This window comes from Carassius auratus, chromosome 21 (genome assembly GCF_003368295.1).
Source record: "Carassius auratus strain Wakin chromosome 21, ASM336829v1, whole genome shotgun sequence".
Taxonomy (NCBI): Eukaryota; Metazoa; Chordata; class Actinopteri; order Cypriniformes; family Cyprinidae; genus Carassius; species Carassius auratus.
The window spans coordinates 10604788-10625138 of NC_039263.1; the positions used below are offsets into that span (position 1 = coordinate 10604788).

General features: G+C 36.8%; 2 protein-coding genes across 4 annotated transcripts in view; one reads left to right on the forward strand and one right to left on the reverse strand.

Annotated features, from left to right (window-relative positions):
* Positions 1 to 282: 282 nt before the first annotated feature.
* Positions 283 to 20351, forward strand: part of LOC113038438 (stromal interaction molecule 1-like) — a 47526-nt gene continuing 27457 nt past the window's right edge. Inside the window, exons 1-4 of one of the 2 annotated variants that reach the window (XM_026195844.1) lie at positions 283 to 784; positions 2252 to 2501; positions 2626 to 2732; positions 17532 to 17658. In XM_026195844.1, coding sequence (XP_026051629.1) covers positions 617 to 784; positions 2252 to 2501; positions 2626 to 2732; positions 17532 to 17658 — 652 coding nt within the window. In that variant the 5' untranslated portion in view covers positions 283 to 616. The remainder of the gene's footprint in view (positions 785 to 2251; positions 2502 to 2625; positions 2733 to 17531; positions 17659 to 20351) is intronic. The other variant, XM_026195843.1, reaches the window with a different exon arrangement.
* Positions 7988 to 14861, reverse strand: LOC113038441 (rho-related GTP-binding protein RhoG-like). 2 transcript variants are annotated; one of them, XM_026195849.1, is made up of 3 exons: positions 14645 to 14861; positions 10359 to 10984; positions 7988 to 8933 (listed from the first exon to the last, which is right to left on the reverse strand). In XM_026195849.1, the coding sequence occupies exon 2, from the start codon at positions 10951 to 10953 to the stop codon at positions 10378 to 10380; it is 576 nt and encodes a 191-aa protein (XP_026051634.1). In that variant the 5' UTR covers positions 10954 to 10984; positions 14645 to 14861; the 3' UTR covers positions 7988 to 8933; positions 10359 to 10377. The 2 variants fall into 2 exon arrangements, with proteins under 2 accessions (XP_026051634.1, XP_026051633.1); XM_026195848.1 differs by having other exon boundaries at positions 7988 to 10984; positions 14645 to 14860.

Consider the following 20351-nt stretch of genomic DNA (forward strand, 5'->3'; position numbering starts at 1 on the left):
AAGATAATTTCCCCCCCAAAAGAATGTTCTACATTCCTTAACTATGTTGTCAGTGAAACGTACAAGAAAACGAAATATGTTGAATAAAAATCTTTTTTTTTTTTTTTAACATAATATTGGGTCTAGAAATGTATACTGAACAGCATGGCAGTGTTCATAAACTGCATACAAAATATATATTTTAATACGCAGATATGTAACTAGTTATGGTCCTGAAATGAAAAATGTAGGCTCGCAACAAGGACTTTTATTATGAAAACTACTGGTGCAACAAAACCGGAAGCGTTCGCGGTCTTTACTCTCATATCCAGAATAATAGTCGGAGAATCGAGCCTTTTTACAGTTTGGATTGAATAGAAATATTAACTCCTTATTTACCGGTACTGACCTGAATATCGCTTCGTTTAGAAATCGTCTAACGTTTCAATGAAACCGCACATCTATGAGCAGGAGGTGAGCGAACAGTCGCTAAGTAACGTTATGTAAGTTAACTCAAGACATAAACTTGAGCTCGGGCTGTAGTTTAGAGATGCTGACATCATTGCACCTACAGGGGGTTCCGTAGCGTCAATCTGTAGATGTTGACACATCTGGAGCTGTAATTAGATGAGGGAAGATGCAACAGGTGCCGTACGGATCTGTGGCTCGAGACAAGGCTCTGATCCGTGTGCCGTTCAGGCGGTTAGCGGTGATCACCGTGTGTTTGCCTCTGCTCGGCCTCGTCGCCTGTATCGTGCTGGCTCTGCTCTACCACTACATTGAGGCGACCGAGACACACTGCAAGGTGAGAGCTAGACTCACATCCCAGTACTGTTGTCTGGCAGTCATTGGTGTTTGGTGATGAGTTTTCGGCTCAAGGTCTGTATTTAAAGTCAAAGCAGATGTGTTGAGCTGGGTTTCTGCAGACCACTCAAGTTCTACCACTGACTGAATCAATCATTTCGTTTTTAACCTTGCCTTACACAGAGGTATTGTCATGTTAGAATAGAAAAAGGTTATGTCCAAACTGTTGCTATAAAATTACAAGCACACAAATCTCTTGAATAGCACTGTATGCTTAAACTCATGGAAATTACTAAATTAATTTTAATTTTATTTGCTTTTATTTAATTTTATTTTTACATGCACGTTTTGCCTTTTATAGTTTCTAAAGGCTACTGTAATAAATGATAATCAGTTAGCACTGCATTATTCATACACTTGATTTATTGTCCGTTTGTTCTGCCTATGGTCACTGAAGTCACTCAAAATGTCAGTGCTCTCCACGTATATCTCTCCACGTATGTCTATGTCTTTTATGTCCTGTTATTTCAATGCCCAGTTTTCCCCAGTGTTGACTATGCAAATGAACGCCAAATAGACGCCTCATGACTCTTGAAAGTAGTCAAACCTGTTCTTTTGAAGAGGGTTTCCTTATACCTTTGGCTATTTAGTTTATATATCAGTGGTGTTCTGAAACGAATAAGTCCTCAAAGTTGTGTATTTAATATTTGTAAAAAATAAAATAATAATAATAAAATCAAATGTAAATTATTGTCCCAGTCACATTTTCTTTTTAAAATAAACATTACTTACACTATCAGAAAAAAAAATCTATTTTTAATTTTTACATTTACAATTGTATATATATTCTATTTAATTAGCCAAGTATGAAGCTCATGAAGTCAGTGTTTTTAAGCATTTTAACTTTACTTTAAAATAATAACTCAAGACAGTAACAATTTAACCAACATGACAATTAGCGTGTAATTGACAGGTTATTATTATTATTATTATTATTATTCATTTTATTTGCTTCTGGACCATAACCAATCATTTGTATTCTATAATATTAATCATATATTTTCCTAATGACTATATTGATTGATCTGTATACATGCACGTTTTTGCCTTTTTTTAAATCATAGAATAAAGCAGAAAATATATTTTACAGTTTCTAAAACCTACTGTAATAAATGATATCAATTAGCACTGCATTATTCATATACTTTATTCATATTCATATACATATTTTTTATTACATGGAGATGACCTGGAAAAACACAAAAACCATATACTGTCCCAATCGTGTGTTGACTTTGTGTTAATATTTATAGTAGTCATTATGTCGCATCGTTTTTTATGATTACATACAGTAAATCCAAACTAGTTTTTTTTATGTTTTCTGAAGAAAAGCTTCAGCTTTTCACTTGGCCTGTGCAAAACCTGGAGTGCCATTGTAACGAAGATCTTTTATGAATGGGGTTCACAGGTTCCTAACTACCTCCCGTCCATCAGCGCAGCCATCAGTCTGACACCGGAGCGCTACATCTGGAGGTTCAGCATCGGCCTGCATTCTGCTCCACGCTTCCTGGTAGCAGCAGCATATCTGAGCTTTTACCGCAGACGCTTTTCCAGGAGGCTGAAGGAGCAGCTTTTGAGTGTTCTCACATTCCTCTTCGCTTTAAGTGAAAATGTAGGGCTGCTTCTGCTCACCTACGTCTCCTCCGATGAGACCTACAGTAAGTGCCTCTCTGGACCGAAGCCCTGAGTCTCGTTTGAATGCGCAAGCAAATGCAGGGATCTGTATAGTACAAGCATTTCGTACATGGCTTTTAATGCTGTGTATGTACATGTGGTCCACAGGTGTCCATAAGAGCGGCTTCATCTTGTTTATTGGCAGCTCCCTGTTCCACATGATGTGCACCTGCAAGCTGTGGTCCTTGATTGCAAAGTATTCCCTGAGTGCAGAGGTAATGACTTCTCTGTATTCTGGGCGTGCGCAACTGACCGACAGAGGGCAGTATAAGCCAGTCTCTCGTGTAATGTATAGCCCTACTTTGGTTTTAAATTTTAATATATAAAAATAGTGAATTATGGTGTAAGCCCAGGTGGAAACAGGAAAATGTAATGCAGATTAGGTGTTTATTTATTTACATTTTTATTGATTAATTTATTTGGACTGCTCAGTTGTTGATTGCATTATAAAAAAATGCTTTTTTTTTATAATGCATCCAAATATACATACCTCACTTTACTGGCAGTAACATATACCTGGATTTCCTTCATACTATAACGAACATAATTTTTTAAAAAGACCAAATGTTTGTGATTTCAGCGAACAATCCATACACGCAAGTCCTTTTCTGATTGGATGAAACGATCGTGTATGACCATTTTTAGATTCATCTGACACAGTAATTATTCAGATATGTTCTTAACACGCCGGCGATCTTGACACCACGAGCACAGCTCTAATAAAAGGTGTTGCTTGTGCTGCTGGGTGAGAATCATGGGAGTCGACGTGTCAGAGACCGCAGTGTAGCTTTATATTTCTATTGCTGTGAAAGTGCAGCTGGGTCGAGTGCTTCGGGGGAAGTGCTTGCTGTGCCTTTTACAGAACCTCGTCCCACCTGCTTGCCCCACATCTTGTTGCAGAAGAGAACTGGTGACATTATGTGTCTTTCTTCTCTCTTTCTCTATACTGCATCTACCCAAACCCTGTTTGACATCAGGAGATGATGTCATACCGCCAGAAGCTCCGCCTCTTCCTCTTCAACGGTTGCTTCTGTCTGTTGGCTGCTTACTTCTACAAGCGGCACAACACTGACTGTGAAGCAGGAAGTGAGTGCAACATCTTCGTTCTGTTATTCACCCCACCCATGTTCCACTTTGACACTTGTTCCATTTTGGAGATTTTACATGCTTAACATGAACTCGCAAATTCACCTCAGTATAGGGACCAAAGCATCGATTGGTGAGCCAATGATGTAATGCTAAATTCCATCTAGATCATGGATGGCCTGAAGGCGAATACAACTATTTATTCAATTTAAATAATAATATGTTTTGCCATTTAAATGACATTTCTGTTGTCTCTCTATGGCAGTTTACACATCATTTGCTGTGTGTGAGTATCTGGTGGTGCTGTCCAACATGGCCTTCCACATGACGGCCTACTGGGACTTTGGAGGTAAGGAGGTGATGGTTGCAACACCTCCAGATGGAAAGCTCTTTTGACACAGGAAGTGAATGCTTGCATCATCTCCTTGAAACTTGAGACACAAGGGCTCTGAGGGCGGCACTCGTGCTGATTCAGGGTCGACACTGATGGAGCAATGACTGTTCACAAATTTTGTTTTTAACTCAAACTGTTTAAAAGATCATTGTCAGTGGTGTGCTACATTAGAAGATGACATTGTTTATTCAGGTGTAATTGGAACAGCTGATTCATTACTTCAAATGCATTTATTTTAGTTGGTTAATGTGCCCCTATTATGGGTTATGAAAGGTTCATATTTTGGTTTTGGGAGTCCCCAACAACAGGCTGATATGCATGCAAGGTCAAAAAACATTTCATTGTCTTATATAAATTTTAATAAATATTTTTACCTTACTTGCTTAAGGAATCCCAAGCGATTCGCTCAACAATTCATATTCCAAACCCCTCCTTTGCATGACGCTAGTCAGCGGTGATTGGTCCGATTGGTCTAATTTTACCATTTCTGTATGTCTGATAAAGCAGTGTTTGTTAGCAGCGCTGCTTTGTTTACAGCGTTACCTGGGAAACTGCTATTTTTACCGCTCCAAAAGTGGCATCTAGTTGCAAAAAAATGAATTTGCATTTTCATTCAGACTGAAAAGACAGAAAAGTGGGCGGGCAGTATGCTAATGTTTCATGTTGACATCAACATGAAACAGCTGGGGATTCTTTAAGTGATACAGAGTCGACTCTTTCTTCTGAGAGACAATCACTTTATGCACAGTGCACTTTCAGATGTAAAACTGCGGGATGTCTTACTGTGTTACACACTGCATAAAAGGTCATTTTCAAAAATCCATATTAGGGGCACATTAAATCAAAATGTGTAGTGCCATGTCTGTCTCTTTCTAATTGGTTTGTCAGGGTCATGCTTTAGGTTTACACGAAGTGACGTGAAGTTTAAAATATTTGCGTATTAGTTGTTACATATTTGCAAGTGTAAAAGTAATTGAACTCTAGTGCTGATGGACTTTGATGTTGTGCGAGTTGGTTTGCAGCTGCTGTTTCATACACACTGACTGATCACGCTACTGAAAGACATTTGGTTCAGTCACACCAGACATTTCTCTCTTCCTTTCTAAACGCTACAATGTAAATCATGTGAAAAGTCATTTAAACGACCTTTTGCACAGCGTTGCTTGTGTACCTTTAGTGGCTAGAGCATTAGTTCGTACATATTTCTTTGGTCTAATGTCGAGCGGTTATTGATCGTGGACAACACGGGCCCTTAGGATGCATTTTAAAATATGATGTTGCCATTGGTTGAATGAGAAAACTGGTACAGTGCAATATGATGTTGTGAACATGATTTATTATAATAATGCTTTTTATGATGTACCAAAATACTGTTTTTAAATTGGTGTCAAATAAATATTTGGATAAAAAGTAAGTGAATCATTTCTGATATTAGCACATTTATATTTACTGGATATATCGGTATCCCATATATTAATGGCTGATGTTAATGATTTTTTACTGATAGGTATTGGAATAATTATTTATTTTAAGGTGTCCTTGTATACGTGTAATAGCCTAATACAGTTAAGTATTACTATAGGGATAGGGTTTGATTTGGGTAAGTTGTTTAACTATGTATAATTTACTGTTAATACTAAAGTAAGTTAATGTAACATATAACAAGTACACTGCAAATTAAAGTGTTGCCTTAGTATGTTATTCTATACTTGAAGTTTGTTATGCTTAAATTCAGTTGTAGCATTTCAGATGATTTAGACAAATAAAAATAATTCAATTCATTTTGATCAGCCTACATTATTTCATTTATTTTCTTATTTTAAAGTAATCTTATAACAGAGGTTTCAGATTGGAGTTCCTTTTGTGTAGAAGGAAATTAAGTGTAATATAAAGTCTACACAAATAACCTTTGTTTTTTCTTCTTTTATTTCCACGTCTTAATTTCAAAATATACTGTATATCAGAAAAAGATGGTGATTATATAGTAGAATTGCTGTTGGTGAGGCTCAAGTCAAACATTACAGAGGAACGGGCAAACAGGAGCTCATTTCATAGTCAAATGAGAGTGGTCAGGCAACAGAGAGTGGGGCGGTTTCTGGACATGCAGGGAAAAGCACAGATAATGAGTGACAACAGAAATAGACTAGTAAGATTTCAAGCCAAATGTCATTCGGATGCCAAATTGGGAGTGTTGTTTATTTACTCACTGATAAAGGAAGCTTGCATGCAGAAGAGCACTAAAGGAAATCCCTTCTCCAGCATTCCCGATGGTCTAACTCTGACCTTTTCAAGTTTGTTTAAACAGAATGTAGCAGACAGATAGTTAAATGGATAGTTCATCCAAAATTAAAAATCTGTAGTTAAAGGGGATAGTTCATCCAAAATTAAAATTATGTTATCTCACCGCTATGTTGTTCCAAACCTGATAGCATTGTTTTTGGAGCCCATTGACATTAATTGTAATGGACAAAATGGTTATTCCAAATATCTTTTGTGTTCTGCAGGATAAAAGTGACACAGGTTTGCAACAACTTGAGAGTGAGTAATCATGACGTTTTTGGTAACACACTTCTCCCTTTACAATCTTTCTTGGTCAGATTTGGCACTAATATGGATTATGGACGTTTTAGTATACAAACCCGATTCCAAAAAAGTTGGGACTCTGTACAAATTGTGAATAAAAACAATGCAATGATGTCAAATTTCAATATTTTATTCAGAATAAAACAAAGATGACATCAAATGTTTTAACTGGGAAAATATATCAACTTATTTTCCTCTTAATATGATACTACATTTCAAGGCATCAACACATCTCAAAAAAGTTGGGACAAGGCCATGTTTACCACTGTGTGGCATCCCCTCAACAGTCTGCAAACGCCAAATGTTTTCTATGGGTGAAAGATCTGGACTCCAGGCTGGCCTTCTTCTACGCAGCCATGATGTTGTAATTGATGCAGTATGTGGTCTGGCATTGTCATGTTGGAAAATGCAAGGTCTTCCCTGAAAGAGACGATGTCTGGATGGAAGCATATGTTGTTCTAGAACTTGGAAATACCTTTCAGCATTGATGGTGTCTTTCCATTGATGGTGGTCATCCAGTATGGTTTTCCGGCCTTGACCCTTACGCACAGAGATTGTTACTGATTCTCTGAATCTTTGGATGATATGCACACTAGATGATGATAACTTCAAACTAAATTTTTCTCTGAGAAACTCCTTTCTGATATTGCTTCACTATTTTTCGCCGCAGCATTGGGGGAATTGGTGATCCTCTGCCCATCTTGATTTCTGAGAGACACTGCCACTCTCAGAGGCTCTTTTTATACCCAATCATGTTGCCATTATCCTAATAAGTTGAAAATTGGTCCTCCAGCTGTTCGTTATATGTACATTTAACTTTACATTTAACTATACATTCCAACTTTTTTGGAATGTATAGCTCTCATGAAATCCAAAATGAGCCAATATTTGGCATGACATTTCAGAATGTTATCTATATTCCATTGTGAATAAAATATAAGTTTATGAGATTTATAAATTATTCCATTCCTTTTTAACTCACAATTTGTACAGTGTTCCTAAGTTCTAGTGAACTTTGACTTGTCTGAACAACTCTGCTGTAATCACTACCTACAGCAAAAGCTCCAGGCATTTGTGTGTGTGTGTGTGTGTGTGTGTGAGAGAGAGAGAGGAGAGAGAGAGAGAGACCAGATATCAGGTTCACGCTGTTTTGACTCAATATGTTCAGTATCTTGTCATTATCACAGTCAGATAGGGAAATGCTCTGGCACACTGTATTTAAATACACCATATCTGCTTCCTCTTTTAATCTGTAAATCAATACGACTGAATGGTTTGAAATAAAAAAAGAATTTACTGAAATTATATATCTAGTATTACAATGGCCTTATTCTTTGATGTTTCAAGACCATACCATACCATTCAAAAGTTTTTCTTAAAATAAATGACTACAATTCAGAACGGTAGTAGGATGTTAAAATAAGCAGTTTGAATTTTATTAGCATACATTTTTTTGTATCAAAAAATGCAAAACAAAAAATGTAATTACACATGTTTTATACAAAATTGGGAAATTATTGTTAAGTGAGGCAAAAAATGCATACAAGACAAACCTTAAAATGAAAAATAAAATAAATAAAATGAATGACTTGCGAAGCTGAGGCAAGATATGGAGAGTCTGAAATTTGGGAGTCCATAGGAGTGTGAATGATGAGGAATAAAAAAAATGTCTATGGTACAAGACCATTCATAAGTGAGCATCCTGTTAGTAGTGAGACTGACTGACTGTAGCATCCACACAACTCTCAGCTGAATTATTCAATGCTTGAAAAGTATTGCTTTCACATGACTTTGGGATTTCTCATACATTTATGTCCAAAAGCACACATACAGACTGAGCAACACAGGTTATGACTGAAAAATCACCATATGATTCATGCACAATGAAGTGTTTCTCTGTTTGCTGTGAATGTATTGTCCTTAATGAGCCACAACATGATCTTCTTGACTTTCAGCTTACATTTGATCTAATGCTAATAGGCTAAACATTACAGAACAAACAAAAAACGATAGTTAAAATACCAATGATGAAAATATACTTTTGCCCTTGGCTTTGAAATTTGACATACAACAATCTGTCTGCTTACATTTATAAAAACTATATATGGAAAGGCACTGTGAAGTTATACATTCATCAAAAAGAAAAAGGAACAATGGTGATCATTTATAGCTTGTTGATTAATCCCTGAGCTCTGAAATCTACAAGCTGAACTCGATCTTTGGCCAATTGAAAGCTTCCTTCCTCTTCGTTAATGGCTCGTTTAGGATTGTGCTAATTAAATCGACACAAGCTGCTCCCAAATCAGTCATCAAGTGAAGAAAGTGCCTTGTTTTCTAAAAAGGTTCTGAAGCGCTGAGGAAGAAAAGAATGAAGAGTTGAAGGCGCAGTGCATGCTGGGACATCTGTTTCCTTAAGGGACTGCCAGACAGTTTCCCCACTACGAGGAAGTAAGGCCTACAAGTTGCCAGGCAACAACACCCTCATCACTCATATAAGAGCATGTATGTCTAAAGGGCCAGTTCACACAGAACGCGTTTTTGCGTTTCACTGCGCTGCTTGTGGATAAAGTATGACAGTGCTGTTCTGGAAGTAAAAAACTTTGAACAATAACTTAAAAACCTTTAAAGACAAACCTTCTGTGAGCTATGAGGTTGTTAATCGTTTTGTTTAAACCATCAGACCGTATCATTTATTTTTTTGCAAAAAACATGTTCAAAAACAGAATTCCTGGTAAAAAACTACATTACCCATGATCCTGCACAAAATATCCACCAATCAGAGAATTACGACATGCAAAAGAGGGACAACCCACTACCAATTATTTAAATATTTGTACATGTATGCATATTACGCATTAAACATAAAATATTTTATTTCTACATACACATACAATCAAATATATTTTACTTTCTCTTGTTTTTAGTTTGATTGTCATATACAATGCTTCATGGGATTGTAGTTCTTTCCCTCATTAAAACCGTCTATTTTCAAATGTATTTATTTTTTGCTTCAAAGCAAAATTTGTAATTCCATGATTTACCTCACAGCTGGTCGCTTTAGTTCATGGCTTAAAGCTCTGGCTCCTAAAAAAGTAAGCACAGTTGTGCTACATTTTTTCTGTTGGTATAAATTATCGCGCACAAGCTCTGCGTTTGAAAGATGCTGTGTCAAAGTACACACAGCTTTTCAGAGTCTCAAAACCCTGCTTTGTTTCCTTTACATTCAGCTGTGTCTTGAACGTAAGAATGCATTCTGTGTGAACGACTACGATATTTATAGATAGTTGCTTATTACACAAAAGGCCTGTCCTCAATGTAACTCCAATCACAGAACAAATGCCGTGTGCATAAAAAAGCTTTATTATATTAGCACTATAAAATTCTCAGATTTTTCTTTTTTAAATAAAGACAAAAAGAAAAAGAACTTAATTAACCAATAGTATTAATAAGTCTCCAAACACTAAAAAGGAACTAGAACCCCTTTCATCTGAGATGTCTTTAAGGGTTACTTTATTTTTTTACTTTTATGTATTTATAAGATACCAGATGATCTGTTTAGTGGTTTTATGAAACTCCAAACACACTCTCTCCCCTTTAAAATTCTATGAAAAAAAAAAAACATAAAAAAAAAGAAAATCTCAGTACAGTGTAAAAACCTCAGATTTGACTTAATCTTGTATTTCTTTAATTTCACAGATTAAGGTCGTGTTTCTTGGTCACTAAATATCTGTTATTACAACCACTCCCACCATTTCTACACGTAATTCAGTTAAAATACCTCAATGCTCTCTGTATTTTCAGAGGAGTATACAGGGCTTCTTTGCAGCCACAGGTTGAGGACTGAGGAAGGCACGCACTGCGTCTGCAAACACGTCCTTGATGCCGTCCTGGCTGAGTGCTGAGCACTCCAGGTACTTGACGGCGTGGATCTGGCGAGCCAGAGCCTGGCCCTGCTGGTGTGTGATGGGCGCCTGGTTCTGCTCCTTCAGCTTCTTCAGCACATCAGCGTCGTTGCGAAGATCGCTCTTGGTCCCCACCAGAAGGATGGGCACGCTGGGACAGTGGTGCGTCACCTCTGGGTGCCACTTGTGCTTGACGTTCTCATAGGACGGGGGGCTGGAGATGGAGAAGCAGATGATGAAGACGTTGGTCTGAGGGTAGGACAGTGTGCGAAGGCGGTCGTACTCCTCCTGGCCTGCCGTGTCCCACAGATTGAGGCTGATGGTGCGGCCGTCCACGGTGACTTGGGAGCTGTAGTTGTCGAACACGGTGGGAATGTACTCTTTGGGGAATGCGCCGGTTGTGTATGAGATGAGCAGGCAGGTTTTTCCCACTGCTCCATCTCCCACCACCACACACTTGATGCTCTGCATGATAGAAAGATGATCACTCGACTTCAGCAGTCTGCAGAGAAAGAGACACCGCTCTATGTTAACATGACAGTGCTTAGGTGAATAAAAGAATATGTAAATACACAATGCACCATTCATTATCGTCTTCAGTGAAACTCTTACCTTAATATTACTATAAAATAATATATAATCCAATAGAAATGTCTTGTTTGACAAATGTCAGTATTAATGTAGTATCCTTGATATTTGATTTGCAATTTACATTTTTAGAGTAAATTTAGTGTATCTTGTGTGCTTTTGCCATATTTATTTATTAATTTATTTACACATACTGTATATGTTTGTTTATTCAAATTAAATTCATACTGAATTTATACACACATTAGTCTTGGTGTTAACAGTAGGGCTGTCAAATGATTAATCGTGATTAATAGTGATTGCATCCAAAATCAAAAGTTTACATTATATATGTGTGTGTACTGTTTATATTTATTATGTATTTATTAGTGCTGTCAAATGATCAATAGCAATTTATCGCATCCGAAATAAGTGTTTGTTTACATAATATATGTATGTGTACTGTATTTATTATGTATATATAAACACACACACACACAGTATATATTTTGAAAATATTTACATGCATTTACATTTATGTATTAATATTATATATAAATATAATTAATATATAAACATAACATATCTTTCCTAAATATATGCATGCATGTGTTTGTATTTATATAAACAATAAATATACACAGTACACACTCATATATTATGTTTTGTTTTGGATGAGATGAATCGATTAATTGTTTGAAAGCACTATATATATATACATATATATATATATATATATATATATATACACATATTTATATAGGCATGTATTTTATTTGTAATTTATTTAGGCAAAACACTACACTATACATTATAATACTGAACTATAAAAATGTTAAAAAAAAATATCTTGAAAAAACTGTTTAATTAAAAATATATATTTGTAATTTAATATCAGTGTCATAATTTAATATCACTGCACACAGTGCACATATATATTTCAAAAGGTCAGGATGTACAGTATGAATGGATCATGGAAATAAAGATTTACAAACATGCAAAGAAAGGGACAAAAGGAAAGTGGTTTGTGTTCATGCAAATGTGTAGCATGTTGAGGTATTTTTTGGGCTTTTATAAACAATGTTTTGAATATACAGTCAGCCTCCACTAGCCTTCCCTCTACTTCCCTTTGCAGTTTTATTGATAAGCTGTGTAAATAATAAAATAACACAAATTAATTCCCACTTGTAAATTAGGGGATTATTCACCTCCTCAGAAATGCACAAAAACAAGAGCCTTTGTCCTTCATCTTTCTTTCCACTTTCCATCTGGGACATATTCAATGGAAATATGACCAATCTGTTTCATGAAAATGACTCAAATTGCTCTCTGTAGGAAGCATGACACGCAGATTGAGATGTTCTAAAACATGTACACTGGAAAATGTCAGAAGACGTGTGGTTATGTTAATGCTGAAGACATTTAATGTCAGGGGAAGTCTGGATACACATATCTAGATAATTCAACATTTGTGAAAGCCTGTGCAAAGTCAACATGGGTAATTGCTGTTTTGGTGGAAAAGGAGCTGGAAAGTAGATTTACTGACCAGTTTTATCCGTTACATCAGAGGCCAGCATGAAGCACTGTCAGCAAAGCACTTTCTAAAGTATTTCAACAGCTGTTTGGGACTTTTTCATGTTATTGTCTGTTAATAATTAACATTTTTGTTACATGATAGGCTGTTTCCCCAATAGTTTGATCATGATATCCAATCCATCTTGCTTGTAGCAAATGCAAGGTCGATTCTCGCACAGCAACTGAGAGCGGTGGAGTTACAACCCAAAAGCTCAGTTCTCTCTTTCTTTCTCACTTATTCCAAGGGTCTGGCAGATGTTTGACCCCAGGAGAAAGGAGTGAGACGGACTCTACCCAATCTCCAGAGACGCTCAGAGAGAGAAATACTCCGAGCCCTGCCCTCCTCTGCAAGGCGTTAGTGTTATAGTGTGGTTAGTAAACCAAGAGCTGAAAGAAACAGCACTGACAGCTCAGTCTGGGTGGAGTCTGTCCTGACACTTACAACACCGCTTTGTCATATCACAATAGCGATGGTTAGCAGCAGAACTGCTCAGTGTTATATAAAAAAAAACAAAAACAATAGAGATCTAGTGACAAATTATTATTATACATTTTTTTAACAGCTTTACTGTGTGAAATTCTTGGGGTAGGGTTCAAGTCATGCTGTAGATGTTCAGGATATGGCAACTTAATATAATATTTTAAGAATCAACCATCGGAAAACCTTTAATGTCTATAGGCTAGTGGTTATGGCCCTGTTTAATGTTTTTTAAGTTTATCACACGTTATCAGTGATCATGCGTAAGCCAACAGAGGAACAGGCCGTCCTAAAGGCTACTTTAGCAGCAAAAGGAGAACTTACACTAGATTGCAAAGTATGCAGAAAGCAATCAAAACTAGAAGTGGTCAGCTACTTTTATCCATTCTTACTGAATCTAGAATTTTATCATAGAACATAAACTAAGGCATTACTGTCAAAGGGATGGTAATTGCACACGATATCCTCTGTATTTTCTCCACATAAGCAGGTGAAAATAAAAAGAAAAAAAACGGATCATGGGAACTGTCACAATTTATGACACAGCAAGTCACCATTTTCCAATGACTCACTGCAGAAAAGTGTGCCTCAGCGAGCCCCTTGTGTCATTCAAGATATTCAGCTGTTGTGCAACAGTATTTTCACATTAGGAAGTTAACAATAACGGCTCTGAGTGTGGAAGGTCCTCTCACAAATGGGCTATTATTTTGGCTAACTAGCATGACCGTGGTAGGTTAGTAAAAAATGCTAAAGCAAATAAGATTTCTCTAATGGAAGCTGCTATTTGGGTCGGAAACAGATAAATATCCCAACTTCTGCATGGCTCTTTTGGATTTTAAAATGAGGATGTTTCTTAGTTCCTCATTCCTTCTGGAAAACCCAACTGACTTTTTATCTTTCTCTCCAAATTTGCATAATTTCCCATTCATTTTCTCCAAAGGGCCATATTATGTTTCAACCAAATTTCCACAGAAAGGTCTTCACACCAGGAGGATAGGTTTTGTGATAATGTATAATGTACATTAAAATACATCTTTGTTTATATACATATAATTTGTCACAGTAATTCGTCTTTTGTACTATGCTTTTTCTCGTCAGTAGCCTACTTAAATTCAAAGTGGTCAAAATGGTCATGAACTCGTAGCTGGAGGTTGAAACTAGCCTATAGTTTGGCGTCATTATTAATTGAGTTCAAAGTTGAAGTCAGCAAATTGACTTTTATTCGCATAGAACGGTACTTGTCAATACATACTCTTAATTACAGTACTTTAGTGCTCGGTGTATTTCTATGGGAGTGGCCCCTATTCCTGCTCTCTGATTTAAAAGCTCAAGCACAGCTTATTCATCAAGACGCGTTCCAAACCAAGAACATTACAGCAAATTTAGCAAAACCTCACACGTACCAAATTCTAAATCACCCTCTGCGCTATTTCTCTTCAGCAAACCAAGCCATGAATGAATAAACGCATAAACATGTTGTCTAAAAAACTTTCAACTGTATATCACCGGACTAAATACGATTTAGTAACAAACATATCTTACCAAACATATCAGATGCTCTCGAGGACCGAAATCCCGCTGCTGTGGAAGTAATTGTTGAAGTCTGTAGGACGTGAGTGCGTTCACCCCTCAGAGAGGAAGTTAATGGCTTAACGGCATATTTGAGGAAGTTTACCGAAGTAAATGTGGCTATGACAGTGTTTAAGAGGGCGTAACAGTCTGTCTGCACTGCAAGCGAGTGCGCTGTCAGCTCTGTTCAGCTTCGTTCTTGGGTTTGTCGCGTCGTCTTGTTAGTTTACAGTGTACAACATATGCATCACAGGGAAATCCCGTATCATCACAACCGCACACTCGAGATGAAACTACCTGAACTAAGGAGGAGTCGTGAGAACATCGTGGGCTTATCATTTTCCACCACAATTACTGTTATAAATGGGAAACTTTAAATGAATAATTTACCCCAAACTGGGCCCATATCGTTACAAATTTACAAAAAATATTTTTGGTACAGAACAAAAAAAAAAATTGCAGTTTTGAATAATGTTCAGGCTGCTCTCTTCTATCCCTTACAAAAAATAACTAAGTTTTTATTGTACTAAAAGTGTAGTAACTGTGGTTATTAATAACTATTTGTTTAACCACACTATACAGTTAGTATAGTAAACCCATGGTTAATTTGTGATTACCATGGTTTAAGTATGGTTTGTGGTTTTTATTTGTGGCACAACCATGGTTGATTTTCATAAAGGATACTATGAAAGTGGATGGGAATGTGGCTGTGATGCACATGAAGTAATAAATAAATAAAAACACACACACATTGACTTTTGAGTTGTGTAGGCTATGTAACTTTGATATGGTAGTGATTGTATGGAAAAAGGTTCAAGTGCACTGCTATACATTTCCCCTTTTTTGCTATAAGAAAAAGGCTAATAATGACACATTTTTATTTGAATGAAACTATCCTTTGATCATTTATAGCCTATGAAATCTCATGTAAAAAGGCTTTCAGTTTTTTTCAGTTTTTTGTATCCCACCCAGAGTTAGAACAGACAGCTTGATAGATAGATAGATAGATAGATAGATAGATAGATAGATAGATAGATAGATAGATAGATAGATAGATAGATAGATAGATAGATAGATAGATAGACAGACAGTCAGATGAGTCTGGGCTAAATGTTTGTAGGCCTGTTAAAATGTGAACACATGAGAGGTTATGTTGAACAGACAGGAAGTTGGGAGGGGTTTCTTCAATTTTAATGCATGAACATCGTGCCACTAGATGGCCATGTCTTTCTGCTTTTCGAGAGCAAACCTCAAACTCTGACAATTTATATCCCAAGAAACTATTTGCTTTACCACTAGACAACCTCCCAAAGCAACACCAAACGGATTCTTACGGATTCTTAACACCAAGAGGTTTTGGGTAACTCAGAGAAGAGGACTTTGAAACCATTCCATGAACTTCGAAAATTAATTTATAAATCCGGGACATACTTCTGTGTCATACATTTCGAAAACAACTCTTCTTTTTTTCCTTTTGGACGTTTTGTTCGAAGGGCGCATTACACAGTGATAGACAAATATTTTTGACAGCAGGCTATTTGATATTATTGATATGGGCGGGTTATTACGTAGACTATAAGGGGGAGATGTGGAGAATGAATCGCGAACATTTTTAAAGTAGCCTATTGTTGAAAGTTGTTGGACATTGAAATGACAACATTTTTGCACCTGAGTTAAAACAACATCCCGCTGATTAGATTAAACACCTACAGCTAGCGGTTGCCTGATGGATCTCAGTCAGATCAAAAGAAACTTTTACATCTGATTTGTCACGAGCGACTCGAGCAGTTTGCAACCCTTCGGATTTTGACAGGTAATCTTATATTTTTAAATCAATAACATGATGAGTGTGATTACATGTGCATTTGCATCATTACGGCAACAGTTACTTTTGTGCTTTCGTATGCTATGTAACGTTATCTGATACGAATAGGCTACACAAAGGCGGAAATTGAGCATACAACCAAAAGAGGCATATTTGCCGCTTTTTTATATAGGCCTAGTAAGATGACTTTGATCAGCCAGCATCTGATTAAGTCTGCCAAATATGTAAATATATCAAAACGATTGTGACATGCCACGCGTCACTGGACTGAAGCGTGCAGCTGAGTTTGGAGGGGTTTTCTTATAGCTACACTTCAGCTCTAACGTTACCCATATGGCACCGTGTTTAACGGGATAACACATCCCTTTAAACAAACAATTTCTAGGTTTATGATGTACTTTATATTTTTCTAATTATTAATGCGTAATCCAGCAGTATCTTTTTCATTTCCACTAGTGACTTTTCATCAGTTCATATTCCAGTGGTGTATCTATTAAAAGTATTTTTGATTATTACAGTTTACTAGTTTAGTATTAGTATGTATTGCCTAGTTATTTGTAACCATTCATATATACACTAGTGTCTGTTTTAGTTTTACTGGCATTTATTGAATAGACAGCAGTAGTCCTAATTATTTAGTAGGCTACATTTGTAATCTTAGGCCTAGTTGGATTTGTAATTAAACTGTAATGCAGCCATTCTAACTAAAACAAAACAACTGTAACTAGTGCAATAAGAAATTTTACTAGTAATACCTTTGCCACCCTTAAATAGCCTACGTTATAGGTACTAATAGAACCGACATAGTTACTAGTGAAAGTGAAAAAGATACTATTTAGGTTTGGATTTCTTGCTAGCAATTAAAAACAAATACCAGTAACTTAAAAATAGATGTGATAGTAATAAAAGTTAATAAGATTAGCTGTCTCACTCAACGATGTGTTTATGTCATAACAGTTTATGTGAGTGAATGTTTCATTATTTCACAATGCCAGATTAGTATTTTTTAAATGCTCTCTCTCTCTCTTTTTTAAGTTTAACATGGATCTGTTGAGATTGGCCAGACACTGTATGTACATTGCATGGCTTGGCTTCTTATGGAGGAGTGCAGCAGGTCAGCCCAGCGTGACAGATCACCTGCAGTCTGCCAATGGATTATCCGGTAGGAAATCATCATTCAGTTGAATCACTCTGAATCACCCTGTTTTATGTGTCTTGTATAGTGTGAATATGATGTGTTACATAATCCCAGTGGAACAGTGTTTGCTGTTGAGAGAAATGTCCCACTCTGAGAAATGGGGCATGATATACACCGTTCTTATGTGTGCTGCTAGATAAGATAAAGCACTTCCCTTGTTTAGTCCTCATGGGTGATGATGTCTTTCACAATCCATACACAATCATATCCATATGAATTAAAGGAACAAGTTCACCCCCCCCCCAAAAAAATAGCTCAAAATGTACTCATCCTTAAAGGGATAGTTCACCCAAAAATAAAATGAATGTCATTCCGAACCGGTAAGATGTAATCAGGATTGTTAACATTCAGCATGCTTGCACCATCTACTGAACATATACAGCGCTGATTACATTAATTAAGTTCTGGCATACTCTCCAAAATGGCGGAAGACGGTAACTCGGGGAGAAGATTTGTTGAATAAATTATGTTATTATTATTTTATTTGAGCACAAAGTATTCTTTTAGCTTTATAAATTTACAGTTGAACCACTGATGTCACATCAACTATTTTACTGATGTCCTCGCTACGTTTTCTGGACCTGGGAACATTGCAGTTGCATTGCTGTCTATGGAGGGTCAGAAAGCTCTCGGATTTGATCAAAGATGTCTTAAGATGAACTAAGGTCTTACAGGTTTGGAATGATATGAGGGTGATCTATCCCTTTAAGCCATCCAGGATGTAGATGAGTTTATGCCTTCAGAACAGATTTGGAGACATTTAGCATTACATCACTTGCTCACAAATAAATCCTCAGAAGTGAATGGGTGCCGTCAGAATGAGGGTCCTAACAGCTGATAAAGGTAATTATTGCAATTATCCAAAAGTAATCCAGTCCATCAATTACCATCTTGTGAGGCAAAAATGTGTGTTTTGTAATAAACATATTTAGCATTTGTATCTTGCTTCGAGATAAAATACAAGTCGTCTATCCAAAACATTGTTTAACCCATTGAAAAAGTTGTCTCATGTAAATCAGAAAAGAAATATGCACTGATCAAGCAGCATTTAAAAGCCAAATGTCAGTGTATGTTAATGTGAAGGGAAAGCAGGGTATGGACTTGTTCACCAGAGGAGCATTATTCTGGATTATAGACTAGTATTTTGGCCAGAAGCAATGAGTTAAAGTTAAAATGCCTTAATGATTGATTTGTTTCTTACTAACAAAAATTTTCCGTCAACAAGATATTATTAATGGACTGGAATGTTGTGGATTATTGAGAATTTTGTATCAACTGTTTGGACTCTCATTCTGACGGCACCCATTCACTACAGATGATCTTTGGTGAACAAGTGCTGTAATGCTAAATTTCTCCAAATCTGTTCCAATGAAGAAACACACTAATCTTATTATTTTCCTTAAAGGAGAATGAAGTAATATTGCACTTTTCCACTGCGTGGTATGGCTCGGTTTGCTTTTCCACTGAAATTCGCTTTAGAGTGGGTGGGATCATTCACATTTAGTTATAGTTGCGCCTCCTCTACTGCCACAACTCCTGAAAAATGTTTTCATTCCGCATTGCCCCATCAAGCTCTCGCTGGACCCGCTCCTCTGCTATCAATGAGAGTGTCTGTACTTCCTCAAACGACCACGAAACAGCAATTTTTTCAACCAAAATGTACTGCTCGTTCAAAACAGTTGTATTTAATCCTTCACTGGCTGTGTTGATTTAAATCCTGCGGTTCTGTTGTGTTTGTGTCGCATGGTCAGCGACGCAGGTTGTGACGATTCTCTCAGCCAATCAGTGCCAATCAGTGATCATTTTGGTAATGGGACGGTTCACTTGGAACATCATCCAAGGTGATACTAAAAAAATTGCCAGGTACCCAGTACTGCACCCAGTGGAAAACACCCCAAAAGTGAACCGTACCATGCCGTGGAAAAGGGCCATTAGAAAAAGGGACCAACCAAAAAAAGTTTCGAAAATGAAAATAGGGAATCGATTTTAACCAAATATGTACACTATTAATTTTAAAAGAATTAAACAATTAAAAAATATAGATGTTGCAAAACTCACAAACAAGCAGAAAAAGAAAATAAAGAATTCCGAAAGTGCAGTATGCGTTGCGAAAGTTAGACAGAAAATACCAGCAATTTTACGCGCCTACAAGACTTAGTGATGTCGAAAGCGACCTCTCTGCGTTCACACCAAACACGAATATAGCGTCTGGCGCGAATTATTTAAATGTTAAGTCAATGTAAAGACAGCGAACGGTAATCCCCCCACTTTGCCCAGCTGTACGTGAGTGTCCCTGGGACATCAGTGCGGTCAGAGCGCGTCTTCTCAACAGCTGGACATACAGTGAATAAAAAACACTCTGCTCTGGACCCCGAAAATGTTGATCAAATTGTTTTCCTGTCCAATAAATTTGTAATGGTCCTAGCCTTTTGGTGCATTTTCTTAAGCCTGCCTAGTGCCGCCTAGCCTAAGTGTCCGTTACGTTCAATAAAAAACACACATGGCCTGTTCTCAAGTCCATTTAAAGTTACATTATTTTGAACAGTTGTTAGAAATGGATTGAATCATTATTTAAAATAATCTTGGAGATTTTTGAATTGCCTAAAACATAAATGCAGCTGGGTTGAAGCCTGCAGTGATGTTTTTCTTTTGTTATG